The 16296-nt window shown below is 37.0% G+C and overlaps 1 protein-coding gene across 7 annotated transcripts in view; it reads left to right on the forward strand.

Moving 5' to 3' along the window:
- Positions 1 to 16296, forward strand: part of Nek1 (NIMA related kinase 1) — a 328855-nt gene that overhangs the window by 290214 nt on the left and 22345 nt on the right. For all 7 annotated transcript variants that reach the window (XM_052162458.1, XM_052162463.1, XM_052162456.1 and 4 more), the window contains 7 exons: positions 1936 to 1998; positions 2081 to 2309; positions 6061 to 6213; positions 8173 to 8337; positions 11467 to 11596; positions 12934 to 13022; positions 13816 to 14054. In XM_052162458.1, the coding sequence (XP_052018418.1) occupies positions 1936 to 1998; positions 2081 to 2309; positions 6061 to 6213; positions 8173 to 8337; positions 11467 to 11596; positions 12934 to 13022; positions 13816 to 14054 (1068 nt within the window). The remainder of the gene's footprint in view (positions 1 to 1935; positions 1999 to 2080; positions 2310 to 6060; positions 6214 to 8172; positions 8338 to 11466; positions 11597 to 12933; positions 13023 to 13815; positions 14055 to 16296) is intronic.

Here is a 16296-nt window from a genome sequence, read left to right on the forward strand (position 1 = left end):
GCACATGGTAAAGAGAATGGCTCCTACATGTTTTCCTCTGACGTCCATGTGCATGTAGTTGTAGCAGCGGCAAGCAGGCACTCATGCTTGTGCGTGTGCTAATAATTGCAGTAAAAATCATTTGAAAGGAGTAACTGAAAATAATGTGGCAAACAGTTTTGTACCCAAAACTTTATGATCTGCAATTTTTCAAGAATTATATCTCTTTGGCACTTAAAGTAACTAACTCTAGGATCCTAAAGTCCCAACTATTTGAAATTTTATAACAAGGTAAATGATATTCATTGTAAATTACATTTAACTTGTTATTTTTTAACCTTCTACTTCTGAGTCTCTGTATACCACAAAGATAACAAACAATTATGAACAAGTGTAAGTTTAAACTTGCAAGTATCTAAAATGTGAAGACTGTTCCGGACTGAGAGAAATGGTTCAGAGCGTGGAGGGCCTGCTTGGGCTCACATGGCCCTGAGAGCCACCTGCTCTCAGCACCCTCTGTTTCCCTTTCCTAGCTACTGCCTGTAACTTGGATTTCATGAGATTCAGTAGGTTTTTTCATGGTGCAGAGGTTATTGATTATTACAAAGATTTCTTAAGAGCCTTGTGCAGAGTATTAAACTATTTTTTGGTCATTCTTCAGTGCTTCATATAAGAATCTTGTTGTCTCAGGAGGTTTTGTCTCTTTCTGATAATGACTTTGCATGTGCCGCATTGTTTACAGAACTTTAGATACCATTGTGTGATTCCCTCCCTGGGACCCAGTCCCACATCTCAAGTAGCTGTCCACCTCTCTGACTGCTGTCCTGGGTAATCCTCTGTGTCTTCTTTACATGTATTACTTTCATCTGACCACTACTCTCTTATATTTTCTAAATATTATAAAATAGAGATAATCCATGTGGCTCAATGGACTTTCTTACTGTGTTAGATTTTTAGAAACTGCTTACTTAAAACTTTAAAGATTATTTAGTCACACGGAGTCATAGCCTACATAACAACTAATCTTTTCCTTTACATATATTTTTAAATATTCAGTTGTTTAGGAAATCTTCATTGTATTAATCAAAAGTAAAATTTACATTATTAATGACACAAAAAGTAAAATCTATTCTTGATTCTTTCTAACCTCTTTCCTTAGAGAAAAAAAAAGTAGTCATTTATATCTAATGCTATGGCTTCGGGGTGTGTGTGTGTGTACAACATAAAGATGGTTTCAAAATAACACAGCTCATCCTGCATTACTTTATCTATAAAAACACCCTCTGGGACTGAGACTTGAGCTCAGTCAGTAGAACACTTGCACGAGGCAGCTTTAGTCCAAGATCATTTCTTTAAGGTGTACTTATTTTATGTGTATTGGTGTTCTGCCTGGATGCATCTCTGTGTACAACATGCATGCATGCCTGATGCCCCCAGAGGTCAGAAAAGGGTGTCAGGTCTTTTAGAATCGGTGGTACAGATACTCGTAGATACTGGGAAGTTATACCAGATTCCTCAGCAAGAGCAGCCAATGTCCTTTACTAAGCTTTCTCTCTAGTGTCAAGAACTATATTTTTTTAAGAAACAAACAAACAAAAACAAAAATAGAGACCCTTTTTCTAGCTCTAGTAAACAAAGTATATAGATTTTCTTTTCACATCTTTTGTTGACTTTAAATTACCAAAAATTAGATGCTGAAGAAGACAAAGAGATAATTGTTAGCTGTAACCCCCCACAAATGTGACACATAATTGAAAATTGACCCTGAGTATATTATAATGTTTAAATGCTTATTATTACTGATAATGAAAGAAGTTATGTTAATATTTTATAGGAATGAGGAAAGTTTACAGGGTCCGTTAAATGAAAAGCTAAATGAAAGAAAAATATCAGCTGTTTTACCATAAAGTTTTACATGGTTTTATCTCTTACTCTTTAACCATCTTGTGTTTAAAGGATGGAAGTTTAACTGATACCCCGGAAACTTCAGAAGAAATGGAAAAAACCAATTCTATTTCTGTAAGTACAGTTTTCAAAACTTTCAAAACTTGTGTCAGGCATTTTATTTAATAATATGCTTACTAAAGTGTAACTGTTTCAGAGTAAGCGTGAAATACTGCGTAGACTAAATGAAAATCTTAAAGCCCAAGAGGATGAAGAGGAAAAGCAGCATCACTCTGATTCTTGTGAGACCGTTGGTCACAAGGATGAGCGAGAGTATGAGAGAGAAAATGCCATTTCCTCTGATCGCAAGAAGTGGGAGATGGGAGGTCAGCTTGTGATTCCTCTGGATGAAGTGACACTGGATACATCCTTCTCTGCATCTGAAAGTATGTATGAATATATTAATGTCACTCACATAAACTCATATCCTGGCCATCCAAAGGAACCAACATGTGGATGGCTTGAAAGAGGTAGAAGAAGTCTGGGCATCTCCTCATGGATATGAAGTATCTTTTAGTAAAATTATAAAGAACATTGAAAAAAAGTTTGGTCTTTGCAGTAGCAAAGATTTTTATATAAGAGTATAATTAGAGAAGAGAGAACTAAGGAAATGTATTAAATTGTGTAAACCCTTTACATTGTGTTAAACTGTTAGTGTTTCTGTTGTTGTTGGAGTAAAGGGGGTGCTTGGTGGGGAGTCAGTGTCGCACTGTGCAGCTCGGACTGAGTTTAACTCACTTCTTTTCTGTCTTCCAAGTGCATAAAGTATAGCCCGTGTTGCCCAGCTCCCCACCTCTTCGTTTTATGAGATATACTAAAAATATGTATACCAGGCTAGCCTTGAACTTACAATCCTCTTGTCTCTGCCTCTGAATGCTGAGTGCATTCCACTTTGCCCAACTCTAGCAGTAATTCCTAATAAAAATGAGCATCACAAGCTCTGAAAGGCTTCTTAGATATTTTGGAGGAGCTCTGTGGTTTATGTAGCAAGAATTCCCAAGCATCCAACTGTTCTTATTCTTATATTACTCTAGGCACTGAAATGAATTTAAAAAAACAGGCATATATGGTCTCTTGAGTTCACACTCTAAATAAACAAGTGTGACTATGAATACTTGTTTTAACTGATTTCAATAACTATTTTTGTCAAATTCTTTTCATTTGTACAGAAGCCCGATAATTGTTTATGCTGTATGCCAACTACTCATAAGCTGTAGAAACATGATGAAAGCTAAGGATAGCCACTCTTAAGGAGTGTAGGATAGTAATAGAAAGGGTGGCAAGGAAAAAGGACATTGTAGTTGATAAATACCACACTAATAATAATGGGCTACTCTGAGAATACCTACAATGGCAGAGATGAGTCTTTGGAAGTCAAGCAAGTGGTTCTTTTAGCAGATGGTGAAAGTAGTAGTTAGCTGAGCCAAAGGCCAGGCAAGGGTTTAGGCAGAGAGTAACCAGAATTTAGGGGTAAGAGATTTTATCTCACCGTGTCTCCCTATGTCTCCCTGCCTTGGAGCTCTGGTTGTCTTGCCTGTCCTCCAAGTGCTGGGATTAGAGGTGTGTCCCACCATCCCTAGCTCCCAGCATCCCTAGCTCCCAGCCCTTGGGAATCCAAGGAAACTTGATATGTTGATAATTCAACATGGATGGCCAAGACTCAAAGTTTATGACAAGAAAATTAAACGAGGAGCTGTGGTTATCTTAGGGGATCACGCAGTTTACATTTATTCTCTACACTTTGACCAGCTGTGAGTGTCTACATTAACCACCAGGAAGACCCAATTTTAAAGTCTCCCTTCCACGCTAAGTAGTCTAATATTTGTTGAAGTCAGCCAAAACTCTTTATGATAAGGATCTAGAGAGCCCTCCCAAGGCTCCTCATTTAATTTTCTCTGTGTGTCCTAGCTTTTGGCACTCCGTCTGACAGACACTAGCCTTGCTATCTTCCTTAGAATACAAGTTCTGACCTTCCAACTCAGACTGACCACCAACACTGCCTGTTTTTCTCCCCTTGCTTTAAAGAGATTGATTTAAAAAAAAAAAATGGGTATTCAGTCTTCCAGTTATATTTGTTCCAGAATTTTTCTTTTCTATTGGCATTACTTGACACTCTTCATCACATATCAAATAACTTCATTTTGAGGGTTTTTTTTTAAAGATTTATTTATTTATTTTATGTATATGAGTACACTGTAGCTCTACAAATGGTTGTGAGCCTTCCTGTGGTTGCTGGGAATTCAGTTTAGGACCTCTACTCACTCTGGTCAGCCCCGCTCATCCAGTTAACCTCGCTCAGTCCCTGCTCACTCAGGCCCAAAAATTTATTTATTATTATACATAAGTACACTGTAGCTGTCTTCAGACACACCCAGAAGAGGGTGTCAGCTCTCATTATGCATGGTTGTGAGCCACCATGTGGTTCCTGGGATTTGAACTCAGGACCTTTAGAGGAGCAGTCAAGTGCTCTTAACTGCTGAGCCATCTCTCCAGCCCTTGAGTTTTATTCCTATTTTTCATCCAGTTTTAACTACTTTAATTAAAATTTATTATGAAGAACTTGTGAATAAAAAAATCATATAGCAGGATTTGCCAAACCCAAAGTCTTTTATACATCTCAACAAGCCTGTATACTGTAAGAACAGCCATTCTAATGCTGTGAGGCTTCACATTGGCTTTAACACTTCAGTTATGTTTGTATAGAGTTATCCACACACACACACACACATATATATATATATATAATTTATATAACAAAGTTAAAACTAGAAAAGCAACTAGGTTTGTATCTTCTTTCATGATTCATGTGTCTTTTACCTTAGCCATGCTTTTGAAAATTAGGTCCCTCATGCTATTTATGTCTGCAGTACAAAACTGAATTTCTTACTGATCTGCATTTCCCATTATATCTTGGAGTCTGTTTGCTGCATGCTAAATCCTAATAAAGTATCTTTCAGATGGTATCTTAGTCAAGGTACTATAGAGGAATATAACCTATAGAGTGAATCTGTATTATGAAGAGGGCTTGTTAGACTGGCTTACATGACACAGTTTGGGTGTTCCAAAAATGTCGTCTTACATCTAAAAGGCCAAGAATCCAGTAGCTGCTCATTTTGTGAGGCTGGATGCTTTATCCTTCCTAGTCTGTGACTAAAGGCCTGAAGGATTCTGGAGACCACTGATCTTTAGTTGATATTGAAGTCCAACAAAGATCAGTTCTAGAATTGGGAGGGATACAGCAAAGATAAAAGTAGCAACAACTGAGTAGATGAACTTGCCAGTGAGAGTGAAGGCAAACAGGCAAAAAGCAAAGCTTCAGAGACTTGGTCTGCTAGCAGAAGGTGCTGTCCACAGTGAGGGTATATCTTTCCACTTCACATTACCTGATCAAGAAAGTCTTTACAGGTGTTTCCAGTGATCTGTCCTTTTGCTGATTCTAGGTCCAATTTTGTTGATAATCAAGATTAAACATCATAAATAGCCTTAAAAAAAACTCTCTTTGTGTGGGCTATAATTAGGCCAATCAATGTATACCTTGTAATATAATGTGTATTACTCTGAAGTATATATATTTGGGTTTTTAATTTTTTATTTTATCTATTTATTTTATGTGTATGAGTGTTTTCCTTGAATATATGTGTTTTCATCAGATGGTGCCTGGTGTCTGAAAAGGCTAGAAGAGGTCATAAGATCTATCAAGCTGGAGTTACAGATGTTTGTGGACTCATGTGGGAGCTGGGAAATGAACCTGGTTCCTCTAGAAGGGCAGCTAGATCCAGTTCCTGTATTCATGTTTTATTACTAAATATTCTGATGACTCTAATTTTTTTTTGCTTTGCTAAGTATTATTTAAATTAGTTACCCACAATTATTATTATTGTAAAAAGGAAATGTTAGTTATCTGCTTATGATATATAACCTAAAGTTTTATATATATATATATATATATATATATATATATATATGGCAGATTTTCTTAGACTGTTTTCTTCCTTTTAACCCAATGTATATTTACCTTATAATTTATTTTTATATTAGCTTTTAGCATGAAACACTTGGTTGGATAATAGGAATTAAATTATTAAACAACTAATTACTCTATTTTTGAGGATTATTTTCCTATATTTCTTTACACAGATCATACTGTGGGAGAGGTTATTAAGTTGGAGTCTAATGGCTCTCCAAGAAAAGTCTGGGGGAAAAGCCCTACAGATTCTGTGCTGAAGATACTTGGAGAAGCTGAATTACAGCTACAGACAGAAGTACTAGAAAACACACATTTTAAAAGTGGTAAGCATAAGAACCAGTATTATTAAAAATTAATGCGTTAGGATGTCTTCATTTTATTGTGTGGAATTATTTTACCTTCTGGGTGGGGGTTGTTAAAAGAATCTTGAGTTATAACTTAATGAATGAAATCTAAATGAGGAAACCCTAACCCTAACCCAAACCCTGGACAAATGAGCTGGAAAAGGGCACGTGTGCTCTCCAGGAGGGAAAACATTGGAACAGTTTATTAAGAAAGAGACTCAGGAATTAAATTGAGTAGAAGAAATGTATGGTAAGTTTGTGTACATTATTCTGGGACTGGGAGGGACTTTGTCATGAGACAAAAGGAGGACATTCTGGATCTTAGGTGTTTGGGTGTCACAGCAACACCTAAGGAAGAATGGCTGTGTGGGCAGATGCTTGTTCACAAGGCAGGAAATGGACGGAACTGAATCCAGACATGGATGGGTCTGGGCACAGGGTTACCTTTCACATTCAAAACTCATTTCTAAAGCATGTGAAAAATTGACTTAGGATATGAGGATATTGACATGTTCTGTAGTGCTGAAAATAGACTGTAAAGAGCCCACATATGTTACAAAAGGGCAAACAAAGGTTTTTATTTCTTACTAAAGGTGTCTATCACAGCCATAAGTCACAAAAACAGTGTCCTCAGTGACGTCCCATTTAAAGGTCTCAACCACCTCTTTAATATCACCACACTCAGAATCAAGTACCTTAAGGGACACTTGAGCCAGCTATATCTAAACCACAGAAAGAAGTAATAAATTGAAATTGAGGTCACTTAACAACTTCTCTTTTCTCCAGTCATGTCAGCCATGCATCAATCATGTCAACCGCATGCGCATGTGCAGACATTGGATTGAGTTGAGTGTTTTTCTACATGAGTTCAATGAAGTGAGTACAATAAGCTGAGGATGTATGCAAAAGATTGATTCTAATGATAGCTTTTAAAAGGGTGGAAATCCTAAAATACTTCTTGAGAAAGTATGTCAGGATAGGTCATTATACATACTTGCAAAATAAAATTTTTTAAGATTATAATTTAATTATAATATTTTGCCATTCACCTTTCCTCCTCCAAACCATTTCAATATAACCCCCTCCTCTTTTTCCTTCAAATTTATGGAAAATCAAATTTTTACAAGAATAGAATAGGTATGTTGGTCCACACCTTTAATCCCAGCACTTGGGGAGCAGAGGCAGGTGGAGCTGTGAGTTGAAGGTCAATCTGATCTTCATAGGGATTTCCAGGTCTGCAGGGGCCATGTGGTGAGACCTTGTTCAAAAACACTGTAGTAGAGGGAGATGGGGAAGAAACAACACTGGAGATTAGAAATGAAGATTCTGAAAGGTGCTACTTCTGAGAGGCCATATTTATAAGGTCTCTTAAGACATGACTTATTAAGACTTAAGACAGTGAGGTTGAGAATAGTTCACCGAAATGAGGGGTCTGCATATTGGCAGGATTATGTATTGTGCATATAAAGTCATCTATCTATGACAGAATTGCTTTTAGGGAGCAATTCTGGTACAGTGGCTACTAAAATATTCAGCAGTCATACAGGAAAGCCGAGCGTGGAGAGCTGCAGGCAGCTGGTGTATACTAAACTAGTTCTTTCCTGGAAACAGCCAAAGCGTGCAGAATGTATAACAAATTAGAAGTCTCAGTTGCTATTATGGAAAAAAAACAGGTGGTTAATAATTTTTAAAGTTTGATTCTAATACAGGTATATTAATTTTACCCCAAAAAAATGCAAGCTGTTATTATGGAATCAAATTTGGCTGCTACATTATCTTAACTCATTTTTAGTTAGTCATGTATAACTACTTGTTGCAACAATCCGAGTTGGGGGTGTTTGCTTATTTGTTTGTTTGTTTGTTTGTTGCTCTAAATGTCATTGCAAGTAACCTCAAGACCTTTTGAGAGCAGTAGACTTCGTTCTTTTGTTTCTGCAGAGATTTGTGCTGAAGAGGAGAATTCCAAACCCTTACTCACTGGAGAAGAGAATCTGCAGTGTATTTCAAAAGAAATAAACCCATCAGCTACTGTTGATTCTACTGAAACAAAGCATCCAAAGTTTACTGAGGTGTCTCCACCAATGTCAGAAAGAAATGTGGAAGGTATGTTAAAATGATTTTAATTAGCTAAGTTGCATTCAAACACTGAAAGGGTTTTTTTTTTTTTATCATCAAAATTTGTGTATATGTTTGAGTAATTATCTTGAATTAGGCTCACTATTTTTATACTTTTAGCAACTGGCTTTTTTTTTTTTTTAATTTAATTTTCTGTTTTTAGTTTTCAAGACCAAGAGTTTTCAAGGGTTTCATTTGTGTGTCTGGGTGGTCTCCCAGAATGCAGAGTCCTGGTGTTCTAGAACTTTAGGCATGTATAGCCATGCACACTAGGAATAGGCACTCCCTTTGCAGTATTTTATGAATCAGGGACTAAGTCAAGTCTTGGCCTGTGATTTCTTAATAAATTGTGTCTTTGCCTAAGAGGTCAGTAAGACTGCCTGATGGCTTTTCTGCTATCTTGGAAGGTACACCTCAGAGGCTTAGTAACATAGGTCCCTCTCCCTCCCCCTTTGTGAGCCATGTGGATGCTAGGAATTGAACCTTGGTCCTCTGGAAAACAACCAATGCTCTTAATTGCTGAGCCAATTCTCCAGCTCCTATTCTTCCCATCTTCTGTGCTTCCCTCTGTGACTCAGAGATTCTGAGGTGGGGGAAACAGAAGTCCCCTCCGAAAGAGAAAAGTTCTAATGAATCTACCGGAAAAGCTGCTTTTGTTTCTGCTTGTTTGTTTGCTTGCTGATTATGTTCTTTAAAGCTAACAAGGAAGTTAGCATTTCTGTTGGTTACAGTTGTCACAAACCCACAAAGTCAACCCATTGTAGGGAACCAGGCCTGCCTTTCAAAGGGAAGAGCACTAAAGTTTTTAACCTACCTTTCTGCCCAGTAAATAAAAATTACTATATTCTTTCTACACACAAATTGATCTTTTAGTCTCTCCTTGACATGAGGTTCTTCTGAGCTAGATGAACTTCTTTTCTGATGCCCCTGACCTCCAGATACCAACCAGAAGCTGCAGTATTCTTAACTGTCCAGTCATGAATTGGAGTAGCATCACCTCCATTGTGTTTAACTTGTGAAGGTAAAACACTGCCTTCTCCAAAACAAGACTGTCAGAGACTGTTTCATGCAACCATGTTTAGTTCATCACAGTATAAGAGCTAGAAGGATGGTTAGTAGTAGTGGATGTTATAGAGTGATGTCTATGCTCCTCAAAAGATGTATACATTGAAATCTAAATCCCTGTGTATTTGGAGGTAATTAACTTTTGAATTACAGTGAAACCTCGTGAATGGAATTAATATCCTTCTAAAAAGAGGCCAGAGGGCCAGCCTTTATGTCATGCTAGAGATACGGGAAGAAAAAGGCTATCAGTGTACCTAGAAGGAAACATCTTTCTCCAGAACTTACTAGATTCTCTGACCTGTGGAGCTAAGTGAAATTAATATCTATTTAAGCCACCCATTCTGATAATTTATTATAGTAGTTTAAACAAGACAGCATATTGCACCCTTCTCAAAAATTAAGAATAAAAATTTTAAGAATTGAAATCAAGTAACAGGATAAGTATGCATGTAATGAAGACTATATAGCCTAGATTGGGGTTGGCAAGCTTAACAGTTCCTACAGAGAGCTATAGAGTACATACATTAAGCTTTGTGAAACGTATGGTCACAAACTGAGTTTATAGAATAAAGTAAATTGGTTTTAATATGGCTAAAGATTAGCAGGGAACTTTTGGATTGTGGACCTACCCCTTTAGGAAGCTAATCATCCCACAGTCCATTCCCACAGCCTGAAGAGATCAGGCTTTGCTCCCTGCAGTTCTTTGTCTGGGACAGCGTTAAGGAGCCATCTGTGCTGTGGCTTTACCACCCCTAATTCATAGAGCTGCACTGTATGTGGCTCCTCAGTGCTGTCCATGAGCTATGTTGAACCAAGTCATGTGATGTGGAGCTTCACTCAGGACTTTCCTTTGTTCAGGGGAGCCGTCTGTCATCCTGTCTATGACAGCTGTCTGTCTCTTACTTTAAGCTGTAGCTCTTAATAAAACTGCTTTCTAGATTCTTCAGGGAAAGCTGTCCCCCGTAAGACCTTCTCCCCTTTTCTCTATTTGACAAGAACAGAATTACCTACTAAAAAACCAAATAGGTTCTTTCCCCTCAGTGCTTACTGTATGAGTGACCAACAACATTCATGTGAGCAACAGATAGAAATTATTAGAATTTATATGTTTCTTGTCCTTCACAGTGGGTCAAGGTCAAGTCATTAGAAATTTAAATATAAACTAGAAATGTATGTCTCAATTCTATGAAAGGTGAGCATGGTGTTGAGTTTAGTAACATAGTATAAGATCTCAGGAAAAAGAGAAGAATCATCGTGCTGGAGTGAAGAAGGCTTAGCAGTTAAGCACTGATCATGAGGAGACCAGGGTTTGGATCCTAGCACCTACCCGACACCTCTGGCATCCTGCAAACACCAATAACTTCAGCTCTGAGGGATCTGGCTTTCTTCTAGCCTCAGTACATATTCACACAGCCTTGCATATATGCATAAACCCATGTAGACATATACATACACATTCATGCATACATATGTACATACATATGTGTACATACATACATGGAATACTTTTTAAAGACTGCCAGAAAAACAGGGATAGTTCCCTAGATATTAATTATTTGAGGATATAAATGAAAATAGATTTAACATACTCCACTTATTTTCTAGGCCATTGTAAAACTCCAGGTAATCATATTGGGGTTTGTGTGTGTGTGTGTGTGTGTGTGTTGGAAAATAAATTTTAAAGTTTATAATTTCCTTCCTAATCATTAATAATCACAGTCTATTTCTCCATACTGAACAACAGGTATCTTTATTCTTTAGTTTTGATGCCCTTAAGCTAATTTACATTCTATAATTTTAGTAAGGCATATATTTTATATAATAATGAGTATTGTATACAGTAATCAAGTATTTGTGTTATAACAAAAAGATGAAAGGACTAGTCTTTTCATTTCAAAAGTGACTTCACTACAGACTAGCACAGAAATCTTAAAACTGATTGGTTTGTATATAATTAGCATTAGTTAAGCTAATTCTAGTGATAACTTACATAAAGTTTAGTCAGTCCATTCTTGAACAAACATTCCTCTGACATCTGATTTTGCTTGGAAGAACCTGATGATTTGGAAACAGAAGTTCTACAAGAGCCAAGTAGCACACAGACAGATGGGAGTTTGCCACCTGTTCTTAATGATGTGTGGACTAGAGAGAAGGAAGCAGCCAAGGAAGCCACGGAAACTGAGTAAGTTGTCTTTATCTTTACTTTTCAAAGCTCAGTTCCTTTAGTAAGCACTTCAGTAAGCAATGCTGCATGAACTAATCAATAGTCTAGTTTAATAACTTCATATTGTAACATGATATAAAGTAATCTGATTTCATAATAGTTATTTGCATGGGTCAGAAATCACAAAGTACATGACGGTAAACAGTAATGTCTTACCAGCCTGTATTTCCTTTCATCCAATTTCTGATATTTCTCTGCAGATAATTTTTAGTATGTATAAACAAAATACAGTCTTCAGCCCATTCCAGATACCGTTGCTAGTATAATATAATCAGTGCTTTCCACCTTTTCAGCAGTTTAAAATGTCGTGTGTCTGTGCAAGTGTGTGCTTGTGTGTGCACTTTAATGTGCCTCCTGTATGGAATCAGGGAGGCACATTAAACCCTTGGAGCTGAAGCTTATGTGATCACGAGCTCACCCATGTGTATGCGAGGATCCAAACCCGTCCTCATGAAGGAGTAGCAAGTTCTCTTAAGTACTGAGCCATCTCTCCATCCTCACTTTGCTTGTTTTTATAAAGGTCAGTAGTCTGGGGACCAGGGGAGATAGTGCAATGGTTAAGAGGGCTTGCTGCTCTAGCAGAAGACCAGGGTTTGGTTCCCAGCACATACATGGCAGGTCATAGGCCCCCATAAATCTAGTTTTAGCATGACTGATGCCCTCTTCTGACCTTTGAGGACTCTTGTGCATTCATGATATACACACACATACACTCATGTATGTACATAAACACACATACACATGCACACACACATATACACACAGGCATATAAAATAAATTTCAAAAGTTCATAGTCTGGGAAGTTTTCTCACATTAAAATATGAAGGTTCTTTTTTATATGTGTACTCCATTATATGGATGTAAGATGACTCAGTACGTCTACTACTTCATGAGTATTTACTGATGCTGTATATTGTGGTGCTTCAACAAGTAATAATTTACATAAAGTATTTTTGAAAAAGTAGGTGTGTTTGCTTTTGAAACACAGAGGTATAATTTTAATTGCATTCGTAGTTTAGTCAATCTTCAAATGAAGATTCTACCGCTATTGACATTCAGAACAAATGAATGATTGCTGACTAGTGATTAATAATTGGTGAGTTTTATTTTACTCAAAGTAGAAAATATATTGTTCTTACAAGAGAAAATATTATATAAAAATGAGAAAATACATGGACAGGAAGCAGAGGATACTTGTAGATGTGGGTTTCATTTTCTTTATATGAGGGAGTTTTATTTCTAATAAACTATGTGGTATTTGTTTATTTTGTTTGGTTTACCTGTCTTATGGGAGGTTGGAAGATAATGTTGCTGTGCAGCAGAGTGAAATTTGTGAAGACAGAATTCCAAAGAATGTGGACCAATCTTGTAAGGATCATATAGGTAAAGTCATAATTTTTTTAAAAAAAAACTAAAATAGGCCTAGAGAATACGAATCTGCATTTGCCAGCCCAGGACTGTGGTAAGATAAGCAGGTAACTTCTTGGTAAATTATATTACTCAAAATGAAAAGAATTACTGCTAAAATAATACTGATATACTAAGGGCAGCGAATAGATTGTTTTCTTTTTAAAATACTATTGGTTAAAATATAAGACAATATAAATAATTTTCTATTCTGCATAAAGAAAATAAACTGAAAAATGGTTGTCTAAACTGAATTTTTAATATTTCTTTGAAGTTATATATTTTAAAAAACTTCCAATATAATGAAAGCATCTAATAAATCCTGAAAATAAAATACTATATTTCCTTAGAGATTATTTATAAGTTAGTGTTCAGTATACTTCCATGTATACTTTGATTTTGTTTTCTTAGTATGAGGTGATTTGGGGATGGAATTCATTTTTTTAATTAAAAAATCTTTTTTGTGTCTGAGAAGCTTGCTTTCATATATACAATTATGTATTCCACATGTAGTGCTGGTACCCACAAAGGCCAGAAGAGCATGTCAGATCTCATGGAACTGGAGTCAGATGTTTTTGAGCTGCTGTATGGGTCCTGAGAGCCAAACCCAGGTCCCCTGCAAGATCAGCAAGTGCTTGTAACCACTAAACCATTTCTCTCCAGCCCCTTGCATGGAGTTTGTGTTAAATAGTATATAAAACTTGTTGATATTTAGAATTTTAAATGCTCTTATGTAGACTTACAGTATAATCTCTTCTGTATTCCACAGAACCTGCAGTACATGATTCTCCGCAGTCTGGGTGTAATGTAGACAAGTCAGTACAGCCAGAATTGTTTTTCCAGAAAGTGGTTCATGCCGAGGACTTGAATTTAGTTCAATCAGTTCATTGTTCACCAGAAGAACCAATTCCAATTCGTTCTCACTCTGATTCTCCACCAAAAGCTAAAAGCAAGAATTCCTTACTGATTGGACTTTCAACTGGTCTGTTTGATGCAAACAACCCAAAGGCAAGTGTGGCCTCATATAGAGAATACCATCTCTCCATTGATAGTACTGCTTGGTTGCCAGTGTTGGGTTAATTGATCAAAATACAAACAAGTACAAACACAAACAAAAGCAACAAAAATCCCCTATTTTATTGGCTAGGGTTCTTTTTAGCGTTACTACAAATAGTTATGGAGCTGTGGTTTTTCTCCCAGTGAATATCCTATTTGGGGATTAAGACAGAGTTTATACCAGGCACTCAGAGTCAAGGAACTGTCTTCTGAACTACCCACTCAATGCTACCAGATCCAGATCCCACATCAACCCTGAAAATACTTCAGGTGAAATAACTTGGCTGGTTTCTGCAACCTTGGTGTTACTGTTTTTTTTTTTTGTTTTGTTTTGGTTTGGTTTGGTTTTTTTTTTTTTTTTTTTTTTTTTTTTTTTTTTTTTTTGAGGTGCAGAGCTGTAAATCCTTTCCTGAGACTTGAATTCCATGAATCCTTGGATTCCGTGAATACCACTATGGCCCAGGCATCTTGACTGTACAAGGAGGACTGTGTATTGCAGATTGGAGACAGCTTCCATTTGTATTCTCTTAGCTTCTCTTCCTGCTTCCCTACAAAGCTTCCTCTGACTTAGTAAATACATTTACCTACATTACTTATATGTAATGTTTGTGTCTGTATACCTACCAAAAAATGCTGCATATATTGTTTAAGTAGTTATTTTTATTGTCTTTTAAATATTGTTTTGATATTACTATAAAATATCAGACATTAAATATCTTCTCGTATTATCTTGAATGACCAATACTCCATTAAGTTGATATGTCATTATTGTCACTCCCCAAAATAGTTCTGAGGCTATGGAAATTGTTCACTCAGTAAAGTGCTTCATGTATAAGCGTAAACCTGGGTTTGAATCCCCAGCACCCATGTAAAACCAGACGGGACAGTACCCACCTGCAGTCCCAGCACTGCAAAGGCAGAGCAGAAGGGTCCCTGGAGCTTGCTGTCCAGCCAGTCTAGTCAAATTGGTGAGTTCCAGGTCAGTAAGAGCCCACTTGCCAAACAATAAAGTAGAGAGAAGGTGAGAAAGAAACCTAATGTCGACCTCTGGTCTACACACACATGCTCACATGCTCACATGCACATGACTTAATTTGGAAAGCAAAATTATGTAGTTTGAAACACACTTAAAGATTAAAGCATCCTGGCAATTCAGTTATATACAGGAGGAAATAGATAAAAATATTCAATCTCACAAATATAAATATATGCAAACAGAAAATAGTTTGTGCTGTCAATGCCTCAATGAAGAATGAAGAATATTGATTCCTCTGTATGATAAATAGCATTACTATTATATTTTACTTCAATTATCTCTTCAATGAGAAACTAATAGGATTAATTTGTTTAAATTTGTATTATTTACATCTGTGAGATTCAATATTTTTATCTATTTGCGCCTATATATAATAGAATTGCCAGAATTCTTTAACATTTAACTGTGTTTCTGTAACTGCCCACAGTTACATTGAACGGGTTACCTGGAAGGGAAGCTGGGGATGTATGGGAAGGCGGCAAAAAAAGACAGAGACCAAGATAACACCTGCCATCCAAGGTCTCAAAGTTTAATGAAGAACTCCCAATATATATAGGTGGGGGTGGGGTGGGGTGGAAGGTGGGAGTGGGGTAGGAGGATGGGGAGGGTGGGGGTAGAGAGTCTGGAAGCTTCTCAGCAGAATCAGTTCAGTTGCTCCACAGGTAGCTAGGGTTTCTCAGGAAACTGCAGGTCCTTGAAGAACAATGGGCTTCACCTTTGTCTGAGCACTCCACCTTAGGTAGAGGGGATTATGGCTGACACAGGAGTTCCCACTCAAAGGCTGGGAGAGGAACTTCACATTGGTCAATGTCAAATTCTTGCAGAGTGGCCTGGCACCTCAATAAGGTGGCCCGGCACCTCAATAAGGCTCTCTACAGTTTCAAAATACATCATTTGAGGTATTTAGTTATATGCCTCTTCAACTTAGAAATGTTAAATTTTATTGCTTACTTTAAATAGCAGACGTTAGAAGATGTAAATTACCAAAGCAGATTTACAGTCTTCATCATTAAATGCAAAGGCAGACAAACACTCTCCAATTGTTTATGTATTTTCTTAGTGTGTGCATGTGTGTACATGGAGGTCAGTGGTCAAACTCTGGCATTGCTTTTAGGCAACAGTTGAGCTAGGCTGGCTCACAAAGTCCAGGAGTCCTTC

The sequence above is a fragment of the Apodemus sylvaticus genome, chromosome 18 (assembly GCF_947179515.1).
Source record: "Apodemus sylvaticus chromosome 18, mApoSyl1.1, whole genome shotgun sequence".
Taxonomy (NCBI): Eukaryota; Metazoa; Chordata; class Mammalia; order Rodentia; family Muridae; genus Apodemus; species Apodemus sylvaticus.